The 20,928-nt window shown below is 31.9% G+C and overlaps 2 protein-coding genes across 3 annotated transcripts in view; one reads left to right on the forward strand and one right to left on the reverse strand.

Annotated features, from left to right (window-relative positions):
- Positions 1-7,666: 7,666 nt before the first annotated feature.
- On the reverse strand, positions 7,667-12,271 carry LOC134686363 (uncharacterized). The gene is made up of 5 exons (XM_063546037.1): positions 12,162-12,271; positions 11,036-11,104; positions 9,659-9,834; positions 9,247-9,462; positions 7,667-8,356 (listed from the first exon to the last, which is right to left on the reverse strand). The coding sequence occupies exons 2-5, from the start codon at positions 11,094-11,096 to the stop codon at positions 8,303-8,305; spliced, it is 507 nt and encodes a 168-aa protein (XP_063402107.1). The 5' UTR covers positions 11,097-11,104; positions 12,162-12,271; the 3' UTR covers positions 7,667-8,302.
- Positions 12,272-12,295: 24 nt separating this feature from the next.
- Positions 12,296-20,928, forward strand: part of LOC134686344 (glutamine--tRNA ligase-like) — a 33,533-nt gene continuing 24,900 nt past the window's right edge. For both annotated transcript variants that reach the window (XM_063546023.1, XM_063546029.1), the window contains exons 1-5: positions 12,296-12,465; positions 13,891-14,044; positions 17,313-17,422; positions 19,675-19,750; positions 20,353-20,417. In XM_063546023.1, the coding sequence (XP_063402093.1) occupies positions 12,349-12,465; positions 13,891-14,044; positions 17,313-17,422; positions 19,675-19,750; positions 20,353-20,417 (522 nt within the window). In that variant the 5' untranslated portion in view covers positions 12,296-12,348. The remainder of the gene's footprint in view (positions 12,466-13,890; positions 14,045-17,312; positions 17,423-19,674; positions 19,751-20,352; positions 20,418-20,928) is intronic.

Consider the following 20,928-nt stretch of genomic DNA (forward strand, 5'->3'; position numbering starts at 1 on the left):
TGTTATTAAAATAATGATGAAATAAGAATAAAACGGACATAAGTCTCAGTCACCGGGGTCACTCACCGCCCATGTTTTTTTCTGTTGGTTCTGTTAAAAGGCTTTTGATTTATTTCAAGTATCTACCTATTAGTATAGACAATGGGCTCTACGCGGTAGCTTTTGTCAATTGCTAGTAAGATCAGTCCCTTTGTTTTACTGTATAGTCGTTTTGTTTGTTGCGTTTGCCCTTTTCAACTTATAATGTTATCTTATGTACTTGGGGACAGGATAATTAGTTTTAGTCGTATATACCTTTTTTTTCTAAAATCCGTTATTATTTTGTTTTCCATTTATTTCAGTTAATATAGTGTTAATACCCTACCTACAATAGTAGAGGGGCATTAAGTTTTCTGGTCTGTGCGTCCATCTGTGCGTGTGTTCGTTCGTCTGTCAGTGTGTCCGTCTGTCCCACTTCAGGTTAAAGTTTTTGGTCAAGGTAGTTTTTGATGAAACTGAAGTCCAATCAACTTGAAACTTAGTACACATGTTTCATATGATATGATCTTTCTCATGTTAATGCAAAATTTAGAGTTTTGACACCAATTTCACGTTCCAGTGAACATAGAAAATAAAACTTGATGGGAGTTGCAGGTTAAGGTTTTTGGTCAAGGTATTTTTTTCATGAAACTGAAGTCCAATCAACTTGAAACTTAGTACACATGTTCCATATGATATGATCTTTCTAATTTTAATGCCAAATTAGAGTTTTGATCCCAATTTCACGGTCCAGTGAACATAGAAAATAAAAATTGGAGTTGCAGGTTAAGGTTTTTGGTCAAGGTATTTTTTTATGAAGTTGAAGTCCAATCAACTTAAAACTTAGTACACATGTTTCCTATGATATGATCTTTCTAACTTTATTGCAAATTTAGATTATTTACCCAATTTCACGGTCCAGTGAACATGGAAAATGATAGTGCGAGTGGGGCATCCGTGTACTTTGGATACATTCTTGTTCTGCATAATATGAACAGAAATAGGCTAGAATTAATTGGTATTTTGGTGGTTTTTTTTACTATCAATTCAAAATGTATTATCCACAGTGGTAACTGAAATGTTACCTATATTGGGGGAGGAACCAAAAAAATTTCATGCCCCCAAATACCTCACTGAGTATCATCTGTTACACTTATTCAATGTTGGGGTTGCTACACCACTTTCATTTTTTCAGAGGGGTTGATGTGTCACATTTGTGTGAAGCCACACTGCATTCTTTATGTGCACAACAAGAGTGATTTAATTATTTATCATGATAACAAACTTTTCAGACTGACGGTAAAAATAAATTCTTTTTTTTTTGTCGGGAAACTATCTACTTTACCTCTGATGTGGACTAGCAATTTTCGGATGGTAACATCATGAGGATGAACCTTTTAAGAAAATTTGTGTAACATTTGGACAGATTTTTTTTATGTTTATTCCAATTGCAAATCGAAATTTTGGATTAAGTTTACTAAAAATCTACGTACCGTATTTAGGCTAATCCCCCCTATTTACAGATAATTGCCAGATATCATCATATCTTTCTTTTAATTATATATTAATATGCCATTTGTAATAGAATATCGTAATGATGACCACGTTTTTAAGTCATATGTCAAGCTATTATTTACTGTCGTTTCTGGATTTTAGACTGTTGAGAAAAATACAAAAACCAGTCACCGACACGTTCTGTGACTTAATTGATTCCTGCAACTATAAAGTCATTTTCAATCAAATGGTTTAAAAAATTCTATTTCTTTCTGTTCAAACAAGCATGCTTTACGAATTACGGGAGTTTATGCAGATTGTGTGTTTAATCAGAGACACCATAATACAATATGATAGCTATATATTTTGTGTCCGGATCCTAAATCCTACTTTTGTCTCTTTCCAATATGTCTGCGCCCATGAGAACAAATCCATTAGAATAAAGAAGTAGTAAAAGTAAATGTAACGGTAAGATAGAATAAAGATAATTCATTAGTAAACAGAACAAAATACAATTTAAAGATGATGGAAATAATAGCAGTAGAAGAAAGCAGTTAGGTCAAAAACCTAAAATGATTGTGCCGTAACTTCTAAGACCAATATATTATATATCAAAACAGGTATCTCAAATTTTGAAGTCTTCCCTACACCTAATGAAGACATTGTTTTTAAAAGGACCTTCTTAAGTTCATAGGTATTTAAGAACAGGTGACTTTTTTTTAACCCTCTCCCTTTTTTCCAAAATCTCAGCAGTGACTTATAGTGAACTTGGAATTGATAGTAAATAGCGAATACAAGTTATTTGTAGTATATTTCTGTTCTGACAATATTGAAACACGCCAAATTAATTGAAATTAAATGAAAACAAAAAAAATGTCGGATTTGGGAAAAAAGGGGGAGGGGAAAAATAAATTGTTTAGTCCTTAAGAGCCTTACACTGTTAAATTTGTGTACATGTATGTCTCTGGATTTGATCCAACCAGAAACATGTGTCTCTGGTCCAACTTATTAAATCATGTCAATATATAGATTAAATAGGCTGAGATTATACATGTTACAGCTGTTCTGGTAAAAACTGAAATGATATTACATTTACTTGTTTATTGACATAATGGTTGTTTGTCCATGCTTTAAATCAGTAAAAACAATAAATTAATACATACAGATCTATAAACAAATCTGCTGTAGCCCTTTTCACAGAAAAATATTATGTGTAAAATTAATCTTTATGATAAAATATTAAGTTGAATGTTAAGGGGGCTCGCGGGTCTAAATCATTTTTTTTATTTAATATAAGATTTCGCTATATTTTTCTATAAATTAACTTTATCTTATACCTAATAGAAAAATGAAATAAAAAAATGGGGTCACCCTTCATTTACGCTCACAATCTGCCTTCGAAAAAAGCATACATTTTTGGTAATGTCCTTTTTTTCTGTTGAACTAATAAGAGAAAAAGTGGTAATATAGAAATTAAAAAAGAACTAAATTACAGAAATGGCTAAAATTTTACAATTATTTAGTTTATGTACAGCTTTTTTGAAAATAACAATAAAAAATATAGGTCACCGATGAGTTAAACAAGATATTTAAATTTTAATGCCAGAAAATGGCCATTTTGCACCAAAAGGAGATAATTTGGAGCATTTTCAATTATATCTACATTTTAAAAGTCACCTGGGGCCAACACGTGTTGATTTTTTGGAATAATTTTTGTACCATATGATAAAGTAACAACTTCTTTAGGTAATTAATAAAATTTGTAATGAAAAATACAAGTTCGATTTTTTTCTGAAAATTTTATACCCGCATGCCTCCTTAAGGAATAGTTCAGACTTATGATAAAGTTTTCGCTAAACATTTTTTGTGAACAGGGCTACTGATAACAGTTGTTGCAACATCACCTCTCCATTTCATTTTTTTAATGTAATGAGTCTGAACCCTAGTTAAATATTTAACTAGATTTAAAAAAAAATGCTGTAAAATATGCTGAGTAGTAATCATATACATTGTACATGTGTAGGTTTATCTAGTTTTGACAAATTGGTAAATTATGATTCAATTAAATTAAATACTTGATATGTCTAACTCTTATTTGTATTTTCTTTACTAGGTTAGGTTTAATAAACAATGGAAAATCTTTACATGATATTGGAATCTCAAGAAAATGCAACATTTGAGGAACTGAGACAGAATTATCAAAAGTTAGCATTGAAGTATCATCCGGACAAAAACATTGACAATACTAACACTGACAACTTTGTTAAGATCAGAAAGGCTTGGGACATCTTAAGCAATGAAACACTGAAGAAAGAATATGATATTAAGTGGCAACAAAGGAAAGTTGCTCAGAACTATCCCATTCAAAATGAGGTTGATATATTGGAGTTTGACGAGGATGATGAATCGGTATTGACTTATCCATGTAGATGTGGAGGATATTACACACTGTCTGAGAGTGACATCAAGTTTTGTTATGATATTGTGTGCTGTGATACATGCACCTTAAGTATAAAAGTCATATACAGTGACCAAGATCAGACTTGAATCTTAATTTAGAATCTACCTGAACTATATAACATACAATATGCATGTATGTATGTACATGTATACATGGTCTTATCAAGTATTATAAAGAAAAACAAGATGTATGATGTAAATATTTCAGCTGGGTATTCGTTAACTTGCATGACTATTGACAAATCAACAGATCTTGCCAACAAAAAAAATTGATAACATACATTTACATTGAATACATCCATCAGTAGTATTAAGAACACCAAAAAGACATGTTTTCTTACAAACTTACAGCTATCTTCAGGTACTGCAAATGCTGAGAGGATTACTTATTTAGTTTTAACTGGTCTTAATCAAATAATTTAAACATCAGAAAACAATGTTGTATAAGCAAAGATGGGGCATCAATGATGACTGGTAAAAAAACTGGTGTTGTATTCAGGTTAAGGGAACATGTACAAACTCTTATAGGGGTACACTGTGTAGCACATAAGTGTTAAAACTAGCAACACCACAAGCAGCTTAATCTGTAACAGAACTTTGGAGATTTCAGTGTTTTAAATGTGTCTTAAGATATCATAAGATCCTTCTATTAAAGCATCTAGAATTGGCTATTTTAATACTTGTGAGAGGTGGATACTCAGAACATGATTCTGAGTAGTTTAAGAACCTCTGGCTCCAACATGGTTTTGAATGGTCTTATGATGATTTCTGAGGATGTCTGAATGGACCACACATGGAGACATTTGATTATGACGAAGCCCTCAATAAGTGGAAAGGAATGAAAGCAGGGAAACTTTATAGGCAATGAACTTGTTTTTAATTTTGATGTTAAATGTTAATAACTTACATATCTATGTCTTGATTTATTTGCTTGAAAAAATATATGAAATCGCTTTGTTGTTTATATGCAACTCGACTCATATATGAAAAGAAAAAAAAACTGTGAGCACTCTGATGATTGTTATACTTATATATAATATTTATTAGTTGCATATGATGCCATTTTGATAAAGGACAGTAAATAGTGCATACATATATATATATTGTAGTTTGTGATTAAAACTTCAATCATTAATGATCGGCCATCACTGCATTATAAAGTACATTTGGTTACTCACAAAATATACTTTATAATGCAGTGATGGCCGATCATTGAAATAGTGCATGGTTATCTGTTTTCTTTTCATTACTTTGTTATTATTTATTATATTTTTGTCTTTCAATGATATATGTTGTTAATGTATGTATGTTATGAAATAGACACTGCTCAATAACATTGAATTCTGATATGATATTGTTTTTGTTTATTATGCAATTTACAACAAAGATCCAACTTTCATTGGTTTTAATTTGGTTTAGCCTGCTACTTCTGTTGCAGAAAACTCAACATAGACATACAAATTATCCAGTGGCAGAGTGAAAACTTCTTAAAAAGCTTAGTATTTCAGAAGGTAAAAGACCCAGTTCCTTCATACATGATACTTTGTATAAAGATGCCTTTATATGTTAAGAAGATTCTGTCTGTCAAATGTCCATTGTTCTTGACCCCATTTTCTTGATTTAGTGACTACTTGAAAATAAAAGATTTTTGGTTTTCTTATCTTCTCTCTTATTATGAGTAAACTAATAGAAAACTATATTTGGTATGTGCAAACCTTACAATGTTGTCATGGACATCAGACAGTTTTCACTTGACCTCAACCTCTTTTCGTAGATCAGTGAACAATGTTGTTAAGTTTTTTACCCTATGATAAGCAGACAACAGAAACATATAAAAAAAAAAAACAGAAGGTCACCAACAGGTCTACAATGTAGCGAGAAATTCATGCACCCGGAGGCGTCCTTAAGCTTCCCCCTAAACAAATATATACTTGTTCAGTGATAATGAACGTCATACTAAACTCCAAATTGAAACAAGAAACTAAAACTAAAATAATACAAGACTATTAAAGGGACGACATCAAAAGTTCAATGAAGGATAAAAAAACTTAATTCACATAGTTTTTTATCCTACATCAATCTTTTGATGTCGTCCCTAACAAAGGCCAGAGGCTCCTGGCTTGCCAGTACAGGCGGGGTTAGACATGTTTGTGAGATCTCAACCCTACCCCTATACCTCTAGCCAATCTGAGACTACTATAACTACTGTGTTATAGTAGTCTCAGAGCCAATGTAGAAAAGTAAACGCACAACAATACGCACATTAAAATTCAGTTCAAGAGAAGTCCGAGTCTGATGTATGTAACCAAAGAAAATAAACAAAATGACAATAATTCATAAATAACACCAGACTACTAGCAGTTAACTGACATGCCAGCTCTAAACTTCAATTAAACTGATTGAAAGATTATGATTTCATCATATGAATATCAGACACATCCTTCCCGTTAGGGGTTTAGTATCATACCATCATAACATATATGAGAAGAACATACCATGCCAACAACTGTTTTTTTTTAATAAATGTGTTTAGCTCCGATGCAAAGACCCTATAAATGAATCAATATTAACGCCGAAATATGCAATCTTTAATAACCTGACAACAGTATCGTTTACCAATAAAAACTTTTTTTTTCTGAAAGTGAGAAAACCCCTTTTGATTACTGTAAGTAACATGCAAGTGGCGGATCTAGAAATTGTCATAATTGAGGGCCCACTGACTGACCTAAGAGGGGGCCCGCTCCAGTCACGCTTCAGTGATTCCCTATATAAGCAACCAAATTTTTTCCCTAAAAGGGGGGGCGGGCCCCCTGTGCCCCCACCCCCCCCCCTAAATCCGCCTCTGCATGCTACATTGTGCGTTGTTATTTTCTCCTCTCTCACTCTGACTGATAGTCAGTAGTGCATTTATATACAAAAGTTATCAAAGATATCTAATAAATGTTGACCACTGTCAGACTCAACAAGACATGAAAAAATCAGGTTTTGGTAGCTTTTCAAGTTTTTTTGTGTGTCACAGCTATATTAAGAAATAAATCTACATTATTTAAGTTTTGATGTTCAATTATGATATCTGTCATTTCCAATTTTACAATAAAAATAAGTAAGAAGCCACTTTTTTATTCACATTTTTATTAACCATGTATATGACAATCCGTGTATACTTCAATATTTTCATACAGCAGTTTGTCAAATGCAGATATGTGAGGGGGAGGACAAGGGGTACTCTTCTCCCTTCTCCCACCCCTCTTCTCCTTTCTCCTACCCCTCTTCTCCTTTTTTTTTTACTTTACAGGGAAAAAGAGATATTTTATTTTTTCATATTTTATTTTTTTCTCCAACCTTTTCTCCTTTCTCACAGCCTTCCTCTCCTTTCTCTTACCCCCTTTCTCCTTTCTCACAGCCTTCCTCTCCTTTCTCCTACCCCCTTTCTCCCTGTCTCCCTTACCCCTGTCCTCCCCCTCATATGTAGCATTTCGTAAACTTTTAAACGTTTTTTTTTTTATAGTTTTTTTCTAATTTTTTGTTTGACTGACATCTTTCTTTCCTGCTGACTGCAAAGGTTTTATTTCGGAGCTGTTGTCTCTTTCATAATTTGTAGCTTCTGGTCTTTTGCATAGTTCATAGCTGTTATCTCATTCTTAATATAGCTTCTGGTCTTTTGCATAGTTCATAGCTGTTATCTCATTCTTAATATAGCTTCTGGTCTTTTGCATAGTTCATAGCTGTTGTTTTTTCTTAATTTATAGCTTCTGGTATGTTGCGTAGTTGAGAGCTATTGGCTCTTTCTTAATTTATAGCTTCTGGTCTGTTGCATAGTTGAGAGCTGTTGTCTCTTTCTTACTATATCTTCTGGTCTGTTGCGTAGTTGAGAGCTGTTGTCTCTCTTAATATAGCTTCTGGTCTTTTGCTTGTAGTTTAGAGCTGTTGTTTCGTTTTTTTATTTATATAACTTAGAGCTATTTGTCTTTGGCAAAGTTCGAAGAGATGTTGTTTCTCTAATGTTTCATATCCTATGTCTTTCTAAAAGTACAAGTTGATATACTGTCACATAATCTTGGCTTGTGTATGCTCTTTTCATTTCCAGATCAGTTGTTACGTTGCAACAATAATTTCATCTAAATGTACACTGTACAGGTTTTAAAATCGTATATACATCTGTTACTAATGATAGAATAGCTTACATTAGTATGCTGAGTCTCCTAACATACTACATATAATGGGTGTGTGTCCGTTTATCATTTGACTGTTGGTTAACTTATATAATCAATGACTAGTATTCTTTCTGTGTAATCTATTTTGGTCTATAGATTGTCAGCAAAAAAAGTGGTCAGAGCATTGTTTTTCCGTCGAACTGAACACAAAGTGCTTTTGGTTCACGATTCTGAAACAAACAGCAAATATAGGTGTAAAAAATCAAATCAGCATGCATTAATAATGAGCATAGAGCAATACACAGTACATCAAATAAACTGCTCACTGTAAAACCACTGAATGGTGTTGAGTCAGTGGATAAGTATGAAACCGGATTATTTGTGTTGGTGTTTGAAGATGAGCTCCATACCATGCATACCGGGTAACTCCATACCTTTACATTAACATGTTACGTATTTGTCTTTGAGGTATTTTACTGCATACATTAATTGCTGTTTTAGTTACAGATTAATGACATTTATACATTGTTACGAGTGAACGGAGTTTAAATTTGATTTTGTTCGTATATTTTCAAAATCGGTATATCAATTACACATTCCCTGCTCGCAGTTTACTTGTGTCCAACTTCAGAATATCACATAGTGCCCCCCTTTTATCTGTGTAATACTGTATAAATTGTTATATTTTGTCCTTATGTCCAGAAACATAATCTGTGCTGCATATTCATATTGATACCAGTGGCGGATCCAGAACTTTTCCTAAGGGGGCCCGCAGACTGACCTAAAAGGGGGGGGGGGGTGTCGCTCCAGTCATGCTTCAATGATTCCCTATATAATCAATTAAATTTTCCCACAAAAGGGGGGCCCGGGCCCCCAATGCCCCCCCTGGATCCGCCTATGGATACTGTTATGCTTTTATTGGTTATGTTGTTTGTATTGCATGTGACTTAAAAAAAGTTATAAGGCGTTGTTTATTTGTCAATGATATAGCAACCCAATGACCAATGTAAGACAACTTATATTATATATAGGCATCTTGAGGTTATCAACATTTTACAAACGTATTCTTTAATTTTAATCTCCCTTCTTTTATTGACTTACTAGTAAATGTTTAACTCACATTATTATTGTCATTCAGTTCTGGAAACATTAGATACTGATCAGGAATAAGTTCCGATCCCATTGATGCTAGAGTTGACATACTTAAAACTCTCTCGTTCTTGTCATGTTCAAATTCATGTACTATGCAAATATCTGAGGCAAAGCTCACTTTCTTTTCCAATACATTAATGTCTTCAGTATCTTTTGTTGAGGAAAGAATAGATTTTACGCCATTCTAAAATAAAAAGAGAAAAAACTGGAATGACATCTGTCAAAAATCTTTATCCACACGTGCCCTTTTTGAGCTGAACATAGCAAAAGAATGTAGCCCTTTCACTTATTAAAAGAAAAGAATAATTAAAAAAAAAAATGTTAAATTTATGTCAACGCAATTAAAAAGGGCCAAACTATGGCCTTATTTTACCACGTACACATCTTTCCTTATTGGTTTCACTAGATGTGCTGCCCAATATACTTCCCGTATATGTATCTTGTATAGAATGAGGGAGGCTGTTTTGCAGGCGACTTTTTGTTGAACTATCCAGCTTAAATCCGAATAAATCATAGGTATCTGTATAAGTCTCTTTGTGTCTTTTAGGGTCAAATACTGAAACATAAACAAAGCTGTCAGTCTTATAGTTACATTAACCTTTGCATGCACAAAAAGAACTTTAATAATATCTTGTAATTTACTTTATTTGTATCGCCAGGAACACATTTATTATACTATTCCCAGATATCGCTAAAGAAACAAATACGTTGTGACAGAGATTTCACTAGAGTATTCAAGTACACATGCCGCATATCATAAAAAGAATAACAGCAAAACACGAATAGCCAATTGAATCTTAATAACACTTAGCAACACGCGGAAAGGTGGCGGTCAGTTAAAAATATCTGCTAACCATTCCGGAACAACCGAGACCACTCGCAGTTTTTTGTGGAGTTTGTGTTGTTCAGTCTTAATCTGTTTTGCCCTTTCGTCGTTTTTATTCAGTTTGGCCTTGGTATTGTCTGTAATTCTTCTTTTTATCACATTTTTTAGTCCGTTTGGTACCATCAGCCTCATATATTTGCCTTATATAATTCACTATTTATAAACTGGCGAAAGACCAACTTAAAATGTTTTTTCATGACTCATTTATGTGAATGAGTATTAATAAGGATTTAAAAATAAATTACTTAAATTTCATATGAAATTTACTGAGAAAATTGGTATGCTTAGTTTTTTTCTACACATGAATATGATCGGTATTGGGGGTTTCAACTCAGTCTTCAAATTGGTGTCGCACAATCTTCTTTTTATCGTGCTATTTGTGGTCTTTCTCCCTCCCTAAGACGGTTTTACTTTGACGAAAGTAAGCTAATTCGGTAATTGATAACGTTTCCTCACTCTTTGTGACGTCCCTGATAATGTCTCCTCACTCTTTGTGACGTCCCTGATAATGTCTACTCACTCTTTGTGACGTCCTTCATAACGTCTCCTCTGACAATAATTGTTACGTCGCCGGTATGCATAGATTAAGTTTTTCTGCACATAGATAGAAGATATCCGCTTGCCACAATGTTATACTTTATATTTCTCGTTCGCTGTGCTCACTAGCCATGCAAAATTAAAAGGTTCACATTGTTACTCGTGGCTGATATTTGACGAGTTTAATATGTAGAAAACCTATAACATGTGTTCATGTATATTTTAAAATATCTTTATCTCTCAATTTTGACAATTTCGTCTTGATTTCTACTGACCACGTTTGTAAATTTGTTTATTCTGAAATCAAGCAAAACAATTTATAAAGGTTACTTACTGCCATATTTCATAAGCTGGCTGTGAACAGCTGGTCCCAAGAACGACAAGATGGTCAACATTTTATCACCTGCAATGAAAAATTTTCAGCGGGCATTTATTGTACTGTTTGACTTTAACGTATGCATTGGAAAACCAGGAAATAATGATTATAACATGATAAATGATCGGTTTACCAAGACGCACTTACTCAATACCGTATGATATTAAGATAAAAAATAAGGGACTATAAGACTGTTTCGATATGAATTTTTGGAACGAAAAAAAAACCAAAAACTATATACATGTATATCTCAAGGAAGAAAAAATATACAATTTGGTGAATCGGTTTGTATTAAACAAGATATTGTAGACGTGGTCTCTATGGGTTTATTAATATGTCACTAAGGAAGATTACATGCGATACCATTTTGAAAATACCTCCATGTATCTGGTTATTCAACTGATCGAGATTAAAAGAGGGAACTCCGAGTCAAGTGCCGAGATCAAACGAAAACTTGTACAACCTCGCCACATCATGTCTCCATGCCAGTTCCTAATCCGAAACATCGTCCATGGTTATATCATGATTTATATGTTTTATTTCTTTTATTAACTATAACGGATTTCGGTGTTGGTGACTGGCATTTTTTTTTTAATTTGAGTGTTTAATTTACAGTACAATTAACTCGATTGTAGTTGGTTACATTTTAATTTTAGTAGAAGTTTATTTGGTTTCACGTTTTCCTGATTTTTTTTATAATTACTTAAGCACCAAAACGTATGTGTATACAATTTCGCAACTTCATTACATTGAAAATTAACTTTTATGTGATCCGTCAAAATACAATGAATGCCTGATTAATCGGTATCTTTGCCAAATTGGATTGTTCAACTTGCGGACTAATTGATAGTTAACCGGTCTTAATAAGTAACATTAGTTTACCGTTTATATCACACACAAATATTAGCTCTAAAATAAGACAAGGATTTTTAAAGTGACTCTATACAAATCCTCGAATAAGACAATTATTAAAGAGCCTTTGGCCTGAAAACAAATAAATTATAGAACAATATTGAATAAGATTGAAATAGTAATTCTATTAATTTGAAATATTTTAAACTAGTAAACTTTTAAAAATACTTACCGAAAACAAATCTTCGCTATAAAATAATAAACAAGTTTTGAAACATGTGACTTTTGTAACTTTTGACAACAATTGTAATCATGTGACAAAAATATGTCCAATCGAAAGCTCGACTTCATTTTCCGGAAATCCGACGTCCGACTTCAATATTGTTATCGCCTCAACCGGAAGCACGTTGAAAGTGAAAATGGCTAGTGAAGATCTGACAGCTACTTTTGTTAGCATAGGGTTGAGCGAGCAGAAGGCAAAGGAGACTGTTAAAAATGAACAGCTCTCTTCCAGCCTTAAGCAAGCCATCGAACAGGTTTATGATACATTAGTTTCCCTTATAATAGTGCAAAATTAGCGACAAATATTAGTAACTTCGAAGAATAAACAAAAACAAAAATGATGCAATTCTCAGATCTGCAGTGACATCACAACATGTAACTGACCAATCAATGATTAGCATTTTTGTTATGTAAACAATGTTGATAGGTGATGCGGATAAGATTCCTCTAGATTTTCCATAGACTTATTGCAAATTAATTTAATTGATATATATCATAACCAGTTGAATATAGTAATTTTACTCTTTTAATACTGTTAAAGACACTATATACTATCTCCATTTTGATTTTTAACATACTATAACCTCTGGTTAAAAAATAATCGGCAATTTAAATAATCAGTTATCCCCTTCAAATAGATGAAAAGTCTAGAGGATTCCGGATTTCATCACCTCCTGACAAATGTAAATGCCAGGATGTCCGGATCTAAGAATAATGCCTATATGAATGTAATTACACACCTTTTAATTTGATTAAAAACAAACTATATAGTGGGTCTCATTGGGGTCTAAGCGTGACGCGATTGCCGATTTTTTGTAAGCGTGACAAGTGAAAGTCAAATTATTGTGGCGTGAAAACGGGAAACGAGGTCTTGCAGGACCCGGGAAATGACAAAGAAATGAGAATTGCTTACGTTCATAGTGTAAGCAGGATACGGGAATCTGACAAAACAGTAAGCGGGATCCGGGATCAGAACCCCCCAATGAGACCCCCTATATACAGTGACAGAACACTGTTTCTGAATGAAACGTCGTCCCCTGCACTAGAAGCAGATGCTTTATTTCCATCAAATTGGCTCACAAGGAACATACACAATTTACATACTATCATTATATTATTTTTACAAATATAATAAACAATACAGTATACACTGGTATACAAAGTTACAAACACAAATAATGCACCAGATATTACAGTTGAATTTTTTTAAATAACTAATTGATCACTGTCAATGTACATGTAGTGTGGTCTATATTATATAGAAAAGAAGATGTGGTATGATTGCCAATGTGCAACTATCCACAAGAGACCAAAATGACACACATTATCAACTATAGGTCACTGCATGGCCTTCAACAATGAACAAAGCCCATACCACATAGTCAGCTATAAAAGGCTATAATTATATGTATCCATAACGTATGGTACATGTACGTATATCTGACAAGGTCTAGTTTAAGGAACTTTTTTTGTGGATTTCACATGTAAAGATGAACCATGAATTAAAAAGTTTGAGTGATCCTGATCAAAATTTACCAAAGACAGAAGAATTTTGCCAATCCAAGAAATAAATGAATACACAGAAGTTTAGATTAAAGTGAAACTATAATCGTTTCTATTTTTTTCAGGAACAATGAATAATAAACGCTTGCATGTTCACAGAGTTATTTTTGTTTTAGGCAAGAAAATGTGGAGTTCAGAGTATAGATAAAGAAATGGGAAAGTTATTGTATAATATAGCTACAAAGTTAAAGACACAGATTAAAATTCACCAGGCTATGATTGTTGAATATATAACAAAGAAGAAAATAACAACAGAGATACAACTGAATGGTATACAAATATTGAAGAGATGGAAAGAACCCATCTGCTTTTGTACAAATGATTTTAATTTTTTCATCCACCACCAAATTTCCCCACTACACTTCAGTGGGTTCCATACATTATTTATATGTTAACTTTGTTTTTGTTGGCAAACAATAGGATACACTTCATATTTTTTTTATGGCCTAAGAGTTTTTTTTGTTGTTGTTGGAACTTAATGATTTTTGGAGTAAATCAAAACCCCACAAGTAAACATGAGTAAAAAAATGTTTTTCTTCTTAACTTACGGCCTAGCCAAAAATCAGATGAGCATTTTGTGTTTCACATGAAGTCAAAAATGAGTATCACCTCAGGACAAAACTCTTTTGGTATTTTGGTTCAAAAATGGTTTAAATTATGAAAAATTGCCATCGTTAGGCTAACACTGGAAGCATTTATATAATACATGCAGTTTTTGTTAGAAATATTTTATATTTTTATGAAATAAATGGTGTTTAAAAACTGTATAATTCTCTTTAATGGTTGCCTTCAAGACATGGTCACCAGTGTCAGATTTTTGGTCAATGACAAAGACAACAAAATATGTTTAGAATTATTGAATATCAAACATTTTAATTGAAAAAAAAATGACAAGAACATGTTTAACTCACAGATATTTCAAGCAACAGTAGCTTTCTTTGATTATTTATCTTATCTGATAAAACTGTATCTAAACTTATCTATTAATAACAAAACTTCCAAAAAAAACCTTTCTTTTGGTGTATTGAACCTTAAAATAACTTGATGCATATTCTTACAATAAACAATCAAACATAGCAATACAATTTATATATTTTGTCTACGGACAAGACATTGTATTTATATTTAATTAAATGCATTATTAAAACCTAATTCTGATATAGCTGAAAGTGTTCTCTTGAAAAAAAACCATACATTTTATCAGGTTTATCTATCAAACTTAGCTTGACTGGGAGGAAAATGGAAACAAATACATTTTGATAATGTCTACGGACAAGACATTTTATTGATATTCAATTAATGCTTTCAAAGATGATTGTTAAAGTTAAGATTAAAAGTTACCAATTAAATTTTAAATTGTGTTTTTAAAATTTTGAAAAAAATAAAAATGTACCCATAATTCTTTACACATCTCAAAAATTTATTGATTGAGCCAAAATGAAGACACGTTTTTTTAACTGAAATCCATATATCTGACTGTTTACAACAATCAAACTTTTATTATAACTCAATTTTGACATAGTTGAATGTGTTCTCTTGAAAAAATAACATAAATGTTACCTATCAAATTAGGCTGAACTTGAGGAAATTGGCTAAAATATATTGTGGTAATGTCTACGGACAAGACAATTTCAGTTAAAAAAAAAATCTGTTAGAATGAATTGTGACTATATTAATGTTGAAAATACTGAGTCTTAATTTGAATAGATAACTTTCTTCACCTAAAAATAAGATTTAAGTTCCATAGCAGACAAATAATTGAATTTAATACTTGTTATGTACAAGTGTCTTGTCCGTAGACACTTCCTCATCTGCTGTTAATACGGAAATACAAAAGATAAAGTAAGAGAGAGAGAAATACTTTTCCTTAATTTGATTTAGTTAACCTTTTAAGGTATGCAGCAACTGGAATAAACAATATTGAAGTAAAATAAGGTATGCTTTTTATGACTGATGATCTGCCACTTTTTAAAATCCACTCCTGTAAAGTAATTTTACAAAAATTGAGAACACTTAAATTACCATTTATTTATTAAAAGTAAGATATGTTTAAGTTTAAACAACACATAGGTATAATTTAGACCCATACAGCCTAGCAATATTGATAAAAAGACATGTCTACGGACAAGACATTCTGACATATTTTTGAAATTTTTCCTCTATTAATAGATGGTAGAAAAAAATGTTAGTAGTGTTTTCATATCTACAAAAGAACAGGAACTTAGCAATGCAACATTAATGTTATTATACTTCCAGTTTACTAGGGAATGCATGTCTACGGACAAGACAATTTTTCACTTTATTTGTATATCCAACTTTGATGGCATATATCTGCAGCTAGGGTACTGCAATTTTGATAAACGAGGTAGTTTTTGATAAAGTATATACTAAAAGAGAAAACAAAACACATAACAGCATAAATTTGATTCATTTTTCTCTTATATCACTACACTGAGTAAGCTAAAAACAAAAGTACAAAATTACATAACGAACGCATAGTATTCAACTTTTGATCATAACTTTGTAACCACTGGAGATTTTTTGTTGCAACAACCAGTAAAAGAAAGATGAATAAATTGTCTATAACAGTGAACCAATAATGTAGTTCAAATTAATTTCACTTATTAACTATCAATTGTTGAAAACAGCGAAATTTTAAATGAAACAACATAACGTGAAATTTTGCCCATTTTCAGCGTGTATTTTAGTGTTTTATTTAAAAACGGTAACACCTATACATGATATTTGATATTCATTGTGAAGCCCTACATTGTCTCCTTCAGTTCAAACATGTATTACTTATGTAAACATTATCTTCTTGTCTTTACAAGCCTATAACATAGACCCACTATGAAATGCACATCTGATCTTGGCTAGGCCGTTAGGCTACATTTATTGTCTGAATTAAGTAAAGAGGACAGAAAATTAATGTTGTATGTTACATCAGTGCTTAAGCTACATGTACATGTAGGATTTTGAAAGAGGCTACATAGGACCAAGGTAGTTATTATATGGACTAAATTCATGAAAATAACCTGTCAAATGTTGAATTACATCGTAATAGAAATATACACATGAATAAAAACAAAGTCTGTTATGCTTTTAAATAAGGATACATATTCCGTTAATATACTCATATAGTTTATACTATTTCACATCTATAACATAACTATAAATAAAAAGATGTCTACATTGAAATAGCTACTATCATGATTATTGTCATGAAAAAGAAGAGATGCTGAACATCTTCCAAGTATATTTGATCTGAGCACACACAAAAACAATACACCCTGCGGGTTGGTAAATTTCCATGTCGAAAATGTAAGTTGTTTTTCTTGGAATTCTTTGCTTTAATTAAGTTTTTTTTTTTATCATGGAACTACATATAATGATAGAAATTTTGCCCATATTATACATCAAATCTATATTTAAATTAGAATGCAGGCACCAAATATATATATTGATTTTAATTTTCATATAAATGTTAAATTAATTTATGTTACATTTAATCAAACTTTTTTGCCTTTTTTTTGCACAGCTGCTATGGATTATCTTCTCCACCATCCCCTTCCTCCTGTGGATAAGATAAAGTTTGAGTCAGAATGTGGAGTAGGCGTGACCATATCTCCAGACCAAGTAGAAGCTGCTGTATGTGTTATTATCTTAATCTTATCATGAATTTCCAAGATCTGTAACAAGAGGTTTTTATAGCTGACAATGCGGTATGGGCTTTGCTCATTGTTGAAGGCCGTGCAATGACCTATAGTTGTTAATGTCTGTATGATTTTGGTCTCTTGTGGACAGTTGTCTCGTTGGCAATCATACCACATCTTCTTTTTTATATTGTATATGGATATCTTGTTACAAGTGGTTGATGAAAGGTGAAAGATACCAAAGGGACATTCCTACTCAAGTTGAAAATTCACTGACAACACCATAGCTAAAAAAGAATAAAAAATCAGACAAACAATAGTACACAAAATACAACTTTGAAAACAGAAGACTGAGCTACAAGAATGCCACCAAAAACTTTAGGTCACCTCAGGTGCATGGGAAGGGAAAGTAGATCCTGCTCCACATGTGGCATCCCTTTTTCTGCTAATGTTGTTACACACCTGGTATCAGTCTAATTGTGTTGGTCTTATTAGGGGAAAAGGGGACAGCATTTTGAACATATTTGCTTTTATCTGTGAAACAGATATTCCACAATTGAATCTCGTAATTGTGTCCTTCAGATTAACAAAAAAGGATGATTTCATCTCCACTACTTGGAACTCTTACTTTAATAGCTTCCTTGTGAGCAGCAACCCTCAATCAAGAAAATAATCTTACCAATTATCTTAATTAGAATTTAATGTTGGTTTATGCTTTTGTCACTACTGGGAAATTATTGATTTTTGTGGGTACCAATTTTCATGGTTTCATGGATATTTATTTTTGTGGTTTTGGCAAAGGTTCCATACAATAGTTCCTTTAGAAATTTTATAATTAAGTAAAGATAAAAATTCCTGGTTCCCAGACCCCAACGAAATCAATGAAAATTGGTATCCAAAAAAGTGTTTTTGCATACATTTACCACAAAAATTAAAAGTATTATTGCGAACCCTATTGAACCTTTCCATAGATTCACCTGCAAGTTAACTGTCAATTTAAACTTTTGGCAGTTCTATTGTCCCATCTAACAAATACAACAGGTATTGTTCTCTGTATAGTTTAGAATCATATTCAAAACAGTGTGGTCCTGGCCATTGATTGAGGACCTAAATTATCCCATTGACTGGGACAGATTAGGTGAACGCTTGTCGGTAACAATCACTGCTCACTATGTACTTGTTAAAGACACTAAATCTGTGGGGTCACCAAAGGTTCTCAACACCTAAATAAAGCAATTCGAAAAAAGAATCCGGTATAATACGATGTGTTGATTTATATCAATAATATAAATCAAAACATAAAGGTTATTCCTGAATAATTTTTCTAATTATTTTATTATAAAGGGAATAAGAACCTTTGGTGACCCCACAGTTTAAATTCTTTAATAAGTAAGAAGTGAGCAATGGTCGTTACAGACAAACGTTCACCTAATCTGTCCCAGTCAATGGGATAATTTAGGTCGTCAATCAATGGCCAGGACCACACTGTTTTGAATATGATTCTATTCACCAGGACCTTTAAATTTCTTGTAAGAGAAATCTATCACTCATTGATTAATCTACCTGAGCAAAAAATGATCTGCTTATTTGATGGAAATAATATGTTGACTATATTAAAACTGTATATGAGTTTGAATCTATTATATTTTCAAACTGTTGAATGTACAAACTGATTTAAACATTATTAAATGTTGATTTCTGAAACAAATAAACATTATTCTTATTTCCAAAAACAAATTGATAAAACAATAACTAAAAATGCAATGAAATGGTGATTTTTATATATGAAGGCCTTCTTATATAAAAGTATTCTATAACTTAACAAAACTAAAAGATACATATGAACAATACTTTTTTTTTAAACAAACTTTTTATAATTAAATTATTATCTATTTTGAACAAATTGAAAAAAATATAATAAATGTTAAATAAACACGAAATCACAGGCATTTTTTTTAAATGTGAAACATGTAATTTCTATCAGTTTAGCAGATAAACTTTTTAATCTTGTAGATTAATCAATGAGTGATAGATTTCTCTTAGAAGAAATTTAAAGGTCCTGGTGAATAAACTATACAGAGAACAATACCTGTTGTATTTGTTAGATGGGACAATAGAACTGCCAAAAGTTTAAATGGACAGGTAACTTGCAGGTGAATCTATGGAAAGGTTCAATAGGGTTTGCTATAACAGAGAAAGTATGTGTTATTGTGTCTTTGTCTGTATTTTCAATGTCTTCAATTTTAGGTAGAAGAAGTAGTGCAGAAATATAAAGATGAATTGATAGAAAAGAGATACAGATTTAACACTGGCTTAATCATGAGTAGGTAGTTATAATGATATACACAAAAGAATATATCAAGCTGATAACAAAATGATTGACAAAGAAGTGATGAAATAAGTCTTTAAAAAGGAAAGACATTTTTTTAGTTTTTATTAAAACTTTAACACAGGTAGTCACGATACAATCTTTTATAACAGAGTATGCATTATTCAGTGAGGTAACAAAATTTAAAACAAGGTATCATAAGTAAAATTAAACATTAGAAGGTTGATTATTTTGTTGACATATTATATTTCTAAAGTTTTATCATCTTGATTGGCATTTGTTAGTTTTATAAATTGACCATAAACCCACTTATTCATGGTATGGTATCAATATTTCTGACCTGACACTACGTACTTTTAATTGCTTAATTCTTTAGAATTTAATATGCAATGTTTCAGGTTCTTTCGGGAATAATCCCAGGTAAACCCTCATCAGAGGTCGACCTTTATATATTTATTTCGTATCTAGTATCATAGATAGTTGTGGGTCTGTTTCATAACAGTTTTTTTCAAATTTACTACACATATTTTTCTATAATTTTTTTTAACTATCTTTACTATTTTAAGGTTTAATACCTGTTTTTTTAATTCCATTAGGTGAGGCAAGAAACAAATTAAAGTTTGCTGATGGAAAAATTATCAAGAATGAAGTAGATATGCAGGTAGTATATATTTGTTTAGGGGCCAGCTGAAGGACGCCTCCGGGTTAGGGAATTTCTTGCTACATTGAAGACCTGTTGGTGACCTTCTGCTGTTGTTTTTTTCTATGGTCGGGTTGTTGTCTCTTTGACACATTCCCCATTTCCATTCTCAATTTTATACTAAATCTCTTTTGCTATTGTTAGTTTTAAAGATCTGGTAAAAGTATTTGAAATGTGTTAACAAAGCATTACCGTCTATAACTGGAAACCAGCAATAGTAATTGCTTATGGCAGAAGGGGGACACTCTATTCAAATGTTTAGTAAAATAATATGATATGTGATTGAATAATATCTTATCAATTAGTTCCCAATTTTATGGATATTTGTACAGCACTATGGCAAACCTGTGTTATAATACTATCATTACCAGCATGTTTCACTTAGCCAATTATACAAGTATAACAAAATATAGGAGTAGAACTTGTCAAAGAATAGTAGTTATTCAAACAATAATGTCTTTCAAAGATTTCT

Source organism: Mytilus trossulus, chromosome 1, assembly GCF_036588685.1.
Source record: "Mytilus trossulus isolate FHL-02 chromosome 1, PNRI_Mtr1.1.1.hap1, whole genome shotgun sequence".
Taxonomy (NCBI): Eukaryota; Metazoa; Mollusca; class Bivalvia; order Mytilida; family Mytilidae; genus Mytilus; species Mytilus trossulus.

Excerpts from the sequence above, each read along its gene's own strand:
- LOC134686363 (XM_063546037.1), bottom strand. The coding sequence starts at position 11,096 with ATGTTGACCATCTTGTCGTTCTTGGGACCAGCTGTTCACAGCCAGCTT. Across the intron at positions 9,463-9,658 it reads AAACCAATAAGGAAAGATGT|AATGGCGTAAAATCTATTCT; the intron begins GTACGTGGTAAA and ends TTTTTATTTTAG. Across the intron at positions 8,357-9,246 it reads AACTGAATGACAATAATAAT|AATCGTGAACCAAAAGCACT; the intron begins GTGAGTTAAACA and ends TGTTTGTTTCAG.